We start from the raw sequence: 8042 nt of genomic DNA, 5'->3' as shown, positions 1-8042 counted from the left end.
CGGTTAGCCCAGAAACAGGTGGGCGGGCCACAGGGAAAGCGGCCCTGAGAAGGCCCCCTGTTACAGGGACCCTTGTCCTTCCCTCTGTGGTGGTGGCACCCCTTTCAGCAGGCACCTGTTGAAGGCAGAAGTGGTGAGGGGCCCAATCTTTTTTTCCTGAGGAGCCTGCCCGCCTCTTCTGCAGCTGGGGGCAAGCTGACAGTTGTATCATTGCAATTTGCAAAGTTGTTAACTAAATTACATCCAGATGTAGTTTAGTTTGCAATGATGCAAGTCATTTAAAACCCCACAAAGTCCTGCATGTGTACACTGTGATGCCATTAAGCCATGCAAAATGACATTATCACTGTGTCCATGTGTTAATGGCATCACACGCCCAGAGATGCAGAAAGGAAGAGAGGAGCCAGTCTACTCTGTGCTCCCCCAATGCAGGCAGTTGGCAGTGGAAAGAGATGGGGGCAAGGCAGTTTGTCCAAGTACAGGCTAGAAGAAGACCACAGAATGAGATTAACATGGGGCTAGATGAAAGAGGAGTGCAATATTACTAAGTTGTTTAAGACCAAACAACCCATATTTTCCAAAGGATGCACCTCCAGGAGTTGTTAGGAAGGAGAGAGATGGTCCTCATGTTCCACCAGGGACATGTGAGTTTATAATCTGTGTAAGGGACGGGTGGTCTAAGGCAGTGCTTCTCAAAGTGGTGGTCCATGGACCGGTGCCGGTCCGCGAGCCACCGGTCGCCGGTCTGCAGCAAGTTGCCAGGAAAGAAAGAAATATATTTTCAGAAGCATAACATTGATATTTCATAGCGCCACAGTTTGTATGTTCCAACACTCCAGGTGACGTCACATCGTGCGAGGTGAGGAAAGAGAAAGAAACAGTCAGTCGCGCATTTGTGTAGCACTGTTACACACAGTTGCTGCCACCAGCTGAACCGGGCACCAGTCCCTGGTCCACTGGAAAAAAAATTGCCAGTCTGCCACATCAGATAGTTTGAGAAGCACTGGTCTAAGGGAGTGTTTAAGGTATAGAGCAAGAGGGAAGGAGAAAGTGGAACACAAGGAGAGAGCTGAAACTCCAGGAGAAACTAAACAAGCAGTAAAACCTGACTGGAGGAAGAGACAAACAGGGAAAGGAAATGTCCTGAGAGTGATTGAAAGCATTAAAATGAGCCATGTAACAGACCCATGGTTTACAGTTCTTCAGTTGTCTCACATTTCTTGGGTTCCAACGGGTGGTGGGAGACAGGTCTCAGTGGGATGAGCTGTAGTTAGGCAGGGCTTGCTCTTCCATGCAAGTCTTTCACACGTGTCTAATGCTTTTCTTATTTTATTTGGATTAAGGTCTCTTTAAACCCCCTAGCTTCAAGCGTGCGGATTTGAGCCTCAGGAGGCACAGTGATGGCTCTAGGAAATCTGAGGAGGGAGGCATGAGTGTCTCCTGGCAAAGTGAGTATCCCCTTAGCCAAGAGATGTTGCTAGGATGGGAAACATAAGGGGGCTGTTGACAACAACATGCATGTCGGTTTGCTTTGAGGTGGCTGAACTTACTTTTGTTTTTGTTTTTTCAGGGGTTTTGTTTTGTTTTTGGGGATTTTTTTTCGGTAACCAAACAATGTATGTGAAGCAGAGCTCAGAGAGAAAGGACTTTTTAAAACATGCTAAAATGACTGCCAACTCACAGAGCAGCATCATGGCAATTGTGCCCATTAATGTTCCTAACACAGTATCAGTGCTAAGCCCTGCCACCCTGGAGATGGGCTGCTGCTATGTGCTTGCCCTGGATACACAGGTCCCTAGATCATACCCGTCTTACCCCTTTACCACCAGGCCCCTGCTGAGGTGGGGTTGTTAATAATATGTGCTGTAGTCTAGTTCTGTAGTATGTGATTTAAGCAGCAGGGAATTCAGTATTCAAGTAGAAATTATACTGGAACAAATTTCACTACTTAAAAAGATAAAGGAGCCTCCACTAAAATGACATTCTGTAAAGTCACAGTCATCTTTAAAAAATTGCCTATGAAAGGATGTTTGCCATAATATAGAGGAAAAAGGATTGGGAATGTGCTTTATCAGACCCGGTTTTATAGTAAATTGGGCTGGCTGAGGTGCTGGATATGTTGGCAGTGGATGATCTTCTATTAATTTGTGAAGGAAACAGCTGGGTCCCTTTAACTACCTGCTGCATGGTCACTTGCTGAGCTTTTTCTTTGCTCCATTTTCCCATTCATTTACTAGTCTACTGATTCAAGAACATTAGGGTTGGAAGGGACCATGAAACCTCTTTTACTATACAGGCCAGAGTCTTATCTAAACCTCTCCTATGTTGAATCTAATAACTCTTGCTTTCAAAACTGTGTTAGTTTTGTTCCTATCCCTTTCTGGTCCCCCCCCCCCCTTCCAATTTAAAACAAAAAGCATATCCTGAAAAGTTGCCCTGTGCTAGTAACAATGACTTCTTCCCCTGCTTCAGAGCCAGGCCTATGCCTGAAGTGTGGTGGCACTCATTGAAAAATGCTGTTATTGCTAATGTGGGACCCTCAGGAGACCAAGGACGCAACTAGATCTGGCAGGTGTGCACTGAGCTGTAAATTATCACATTAATGACTGAGTTACTGAAATGAAGCAACTAGATTTCTCCAGCCACTAATCCCACCCTCTGTAGTAACAGAGAAAATAACTAAGGGCATTTATACAGGTGCCCCAGAAGGCAGGGGAGGGGGGTGCTTTAATTAATGCAGCTCCAAGAGTGTCACATGTGTCAGCGTCCCTGTGCTGAAAAATGGCAGTGGGACACTTTGAACTAAAGCTTGTTGAATGAGCTTTAGTTAAAAGTGCCCTGCTGCCATTTTTCAGCACAGGGACACTGATACACATGAAGCTGGAGTCTGCTCCCATGTGCTATAAAATTACAGTGCATCAGAGCAGCCTCTCTGCATGTGTATAGGAGCCCTAAGTGTATAAAGTCTGGCAAGACTTAGCTGTTCCACTTCACAGGTCTCAGATGAGCCTTTGTTCTCATGTCCCTGAGTTTTGGGAATGTAAACCCCCCAAATGCAAAGCTAAACTCAGCCAAACCCTGGAAAACTCCTGAACTGCACTTGGCTTCATGTAGTAACCATAGAAATCTATTGAATATTTCTTGGTTTTCACTGCAGACCACAAACCTCTCCTTAGTACTTGCAGTTCAGTCCAAGTCTCCTGAAAGTTTTATGAATCTCTGCAAGCTGGGCTTGTGTTTTGAGTTTGTCACCAGTCTCTGCCATCAGTTCTCATCAGGGTTCAAATTACATTTGGACTCTTGTGAGGGTATGCAGCGGTGGCAGGTGGAAGCTGGAAGGAACCGCTGCCTGAGCTTCTTAGAAGGGTGCAGGGCAGGCCAGGGGCTCTCATCTCTTATGTTGAGGGTCTTGTCTTTTATGGGGGACTTTTGGGGGGCTCTTCTCTTATGGAGGGACTCAGCCCCCCCTGAGCCCGCCCATACTTCAAACCCTGGTTCTCATGTTGGTGTAAGGGAAAGTGACCTCCTGGGGTGGAGTTCCCCAGTAGCAACAATTAGCAATGTGTCTGAAGATCCTGCATAGATTATTTCAGAGCTGAAAATGACATCATTTTAAAATATTGATTCAGCTCCTTAAAAATAATCAGAACAGCGTCCAAGAGGTCCTGTGTGAGATTTTGGTTACAGCTTCTCACTCTCAACTGTGAGAAACTAGTATTTCTGTTAATTATGTCAAGGCTGGGCTGTGGTTTTAGGGCCCACATGTATGTGTTGCTGTAAAACAGTAACAAATTCAGCCTTCATGCCTATTTATGGAAGACTCAAGAGAATTAGGTGCAGCTGTTGAGCTGGGTTGGCCCTAGCAGAAGTCTGTCACTGGTCTAGCATAAATCATGCCTCGCAAGCTGTTGCAGCAATGGTGCTAGATTTATCTGTGCCTTCCCCCAGCCCCAATGCACTAAAAAGAAAAACTTTCTGATGAGGGAATAATTTGTAACTGTTTTTTTTTAGTGCCTCTCATGTGAAAGTGCTACTAATGGCGTCTGATAAAGGGGTTTTCCTGGTCAAATCCCCATTCTCTTCCCCTCAGGATTCCATGGCCCAAGCTTCAGTTTTAAGTTTATATTTTTTTACCGACTCTGAAAACCTCAGTTTCCAGTTTGCAGGCACTGGGGAAGAAGGACAAGTGTTGGCCTGAAGACCAGAAGTTGGACACTACAGTCTGTGGTCAATGCCTATGGTCTGTGTATGTTTGTTTTTAACTATATTGTGCCTTCTTGTTTAGATCAGGATGAAGACTGCCATTCAGGAAAAGGAAGCACTGCAGACTCCACCAAGCAAGGGGACAAAGCTTTCAATCAAGATGTTGATGCTAAAGCAGAAGTAGCTGCAGGCGGTTTCAACAAGCTGCCTGTATCTTTAAATATCTCCAGTTTTCAAGGTAAGCAGGGGCAGGAGTGAAAGCCAAGTCAAATGTAAAGCCAAGTCAAATGCAAAAGTCGAACCACATTTCGAACAGGAAAGGAGAGTATGTAACTGAAGTGAAGAATTTCCCGTAACAGCAGAAGTCCAAGGTGCTCTTTTAGTCAAGTGTAACATAATTATATTTTAAGCCTGCAGGGGGTTGATGCTACAGACTATGCAGGGCTGCTAAGCTCAGTCTGTAGTCCCTGCTCTAGGTGACCATATTTGGGCAATGGTTACAGCTGCTATATTTAATAACTCCAAAAGTAATAGAACCACAAGCCCCAGCTTTTCTCAGTAATGTAAAATTAAGTTTGAAGCTGGCCAGGAAAATGGAGCTTGTGAGCATTAGAGTAGTGTAGTATCTAATACACGTGCCGCATGTCAGTTATGTTAATACATTAACATTTAATAATTGACACTTAACACTTATCCTAAGCATCAGTTATGCTTCTGAAAGAGTTTCACCAAATATGCTGAGTCCTTCTGAACACATGCCACTCTCACAGGGAAGTGTGGTGGCGTGATGTAGAAAAAGTAATCAAACAAGGAAAGCAAGATCCCAGGAGGGAACTGCGTAATCTTACACTCTTCCCTTTGTTATTTTTCTCGATGCTCTTTTCTTCTCCCATTTCCATGCATAGGTTAAGAAGTACTCATTTTGAAAGAAGGAGAGAGAATTGCCACTTTACCACTTACTCTGCTTGTGTCTTTAGACTTTGGCCTATTCTGGGCAACAGACACATTAGCCAGTTGTTGGTCACAGTGCAGGGGTATCACATCGATCTATTTTCTTCCTTTCAGGGATTGAAGTACCTAAATCACCGCCCATGTCTGCAGATGGTGGGAACTCTGTTGCCTTTATTCCTGAAAGCTGTGTTCCTCTGCAGGCTGAGCATTGTATGCCTCTGGATTTTGAGGACTGTGGTCCTCCTGATTTCCCTTCAGAAGAATATGATGACTGTTGTTTTCCAGCTTTCCCTCCAGAGGCATTTGACCCCTACAGTTCTCTAGATTTTCCTCCAGTGGTTTTTGAGGACTTTAGTTCTCTGGCAGATGGGGACTATGTTCCTGTGGAGGAAGGTGACTGTGTACTTCAAGATTCAGGGGTTTCTGTTTTAGAAGTAGCCAATGACTAGTTAAAGATCCAGATGAAAGAAGGAAACACGCATCCTGTTGTTGACAAAGACTGAAATAAAATTCCCAGGGGACAAGTCTGAAGGACTGACCTGAAGCTCTTCATATTAGAGTTTGCAAAGTAATATGCAGTATGTGCCTGTTTATAGTATAACAGTGGCATTTATTTGGCAGATCCCCTTTTTGACTCATCACTGAATGAGTAACCTCAAAATTCTGGAGTTTGTTTCTCAGTTGAGTTAAGTCCCCCAAGTATGAAATGTTTTCTCTCTCTCGGCCAAGGTATGCAAGCCTCTTCACATCTGAAGAGCTGGCTGGGAATCAGAAAACAGTGTGTAACACTTTGATTTTCACTCATGTATGTAAATACTGCAAGAGCAGCTTTGCTGAAAGCATTTCAGCATTTCCAGTTTGGAGCTTAGCTCCAAACCAGGAGTGGACAATAAATCATTAGTATTTTTGGAGCCTTGAAAAAGTTTTGGTTATCATTTACCTGCTGTTGGGAACAAGGAGGATTTCAGTTTTCTGAAAAAAGCCCAGCCTTAATCTTGGCTCCAGTCTTTTTTTCTGCTTCATCAACATGTTAATATGGGGAGATGGGACTAATGGAGTCAAAATGCCCCATCTTGATGCACTTGAGAGCTCACTGTTAAATGACACTGCATGGCATTTTTGCATCAAGGAGGCAGCAAATAAACTCGCCAGGTTTAGATGCAAGCTCACAGTTGATTGCTTGAATTAGCAGATATACTGTTTACATGTTTATCCTCCTAAAATTACATTAAGATAAGAAAGTTTCAGTGAAGCACAGTCTTCAGTTTTCACACAGGCCTGTTTCAGCAAAAAATTATAGCATTGCCAGTGAATTGCTGGAAATTTAAACAGTTGTTTAACATGCATTCAATAACATTCTTATTTATAAACAAACTTGAGAAAGCAGTATATTGTAAGTCGAACTATGGTATAAAATAAGGTCAGGTTGTTTATTTTGTAGTGTGATATATATGCCTTCCATTAAAGTGTAACTTTGCTTTCACATAGATAGAAACAAAGTAGTGTCCTTGGGGTTCCGGCAGCCTATAGGTGCTTTCTTATGTACTCTGAACTTGTGATCTGCTGTGTTGTCACTAGACTTCTTTCTGGAGAGTTTAAGATGTGGGTATGTATAATATTCTCTTTGGGAGAAACCTGGAGGAAAGATTTGCATATCAGTTGCTACTCTGACATTTCTGGCCAAGTTGGGGCATCTGAGATGCCCAGTGGCAGAATTATGGAACCACAGAGGACATTTTCTTGAGAACTGCATGGAGTTCACCCCGTATCCATAGTGTTAACACAGTAACATAAAAGCTCCCTCAGTTGTTCAGAAGTATGTCAGCCCTAGCTGCTACAGGTCTTAGCAGTTTAGAGACTGACTGCGGCTCTTGTAATGGAGTGGTAGCATGGTAGTAAGAAGGTGTTGCTACTAAGTGTTAAGGCTTGCCAATCCTAGGCCTTGTCTACAGCAGACTACCTTTGCTGTCAGAACTTCTGTCTGCAGTCAGCAACTACCACCGGATGTGTATGTGTACACCCTGGTGCTTCTGGCAATGCTGCTTGGTCCCTTTCAGCAGTGGTCTCCAGAAGATATTGTGCCCTCTGGGAGGGCACCAGCTGCTGAATGGACTGCAGCAGCCAAATGAAGGCACGAGGTAATCGTCACTGAAACATGCAGCCCCTCTTAATCAGCATGGCTACACCCCTGCTGGTGAACTGTTAAAGAGGGCCTAGTTCTTTTAGTCGAGTCTGGTTTACCAATTTTCTGACTCCTTGCCAACAGTGGACTTCAGGCCTATAGTTCTCAGGAGTGTAGGAAACAGTACTGATCCAGGGGAAGGTCCCTGCAAACAGAATGACACAACCAAAGTAGCTCACACTGATGGATGGGAACGCCAACAATGTCATGTAGGCCTCCTAAATCACTGGTGGTCTTGGAAAAGTCTACTCATAGCCCCCACCCCCAAGACCTTAGCTGGACCATCAGGCAACTGAGACCTGAGGATCTGAAGTAGTTAGGGTAAGAACCAGTCACCTCAGAGGATTCCAGCACAGTAGTAGAGTAGAGATCTTTTCCATTGTATTTTCTCCATGCTCCAGCTGAACCTATCTTAGAGCCCCCTGACTGGACAGAGGGTTAGGAAGAACATAAGATGTCTTCACAGATGGTGAGAGGGATGGTCAAAGAGGGGTTCCAGTTGATATTAGACCTGGAGAGACTGAAGAGTCTTATTGTCATGGTCCACCAGACCAGATGGGCCTAGCATCAGGGATTGAAAGGGCAGAGGTCAGGAGCTGAATGCCCAGCCAGGGTCAGGATCTTGGAATCAAAAGCCTAGCTATCTAATCTGAAGGATAATATACAAGGCAAAGTCCAAGAACAGGTTCAGGAACCAGGAATGACA

General features: G+C 44.3%; 1 protein-coding gene across 5 annotated transcripts in view; it reads left to right on the top strand.

The window, feature by feature from the left end:
- LOC102386905 overlaps positions 1-6604 on the top strand; it is a 67842-nt gene extending 61238 nt beyond the window's left edge. For all 5 annotated transcript variants that reach the window (XM_025198203.1, XM_025198202.1, XM_025198204.1 and 2 more), the window contains 3 exons: positions 1344-1448; positions 4286-4441; positions 5269-6604. In XM_025198203.1, the coding sequence (XP_025053988.1) occupies positions 1344-1448; positions 4286-4441; positions 5269-5603 (596 nt within the window). In that variant the 3' untranslated portion in view covers positions 5604-6604. The remainder of the gene's footprint in view (positions 1-1343; positions 1449-4285; positions 4442-5268) is intronic.
- The last annotated feature ends 1438 nt before the right edge of the window (positions 6605-8042 follow it).

The sequence above is a fragment of the Alligator sinensis genome, unplaced genomic scaffold (genome assembly GCF_000455745.1).
Source record: "Alligator sinensis unplaced genomic scaffold, ASM45574v1 scaffold19_1, whole genome shotgun sequence".
Classification (NCBI taxonomy): domain Eukaryota; kingdom Metazoa; phylum Chordata; order Crocodylia; family Alligatoridae; genus Alligator; species Alligator sinensis.
This window is presented reverse-complemented; position numbering and strand designations above follow the sequence as displayed.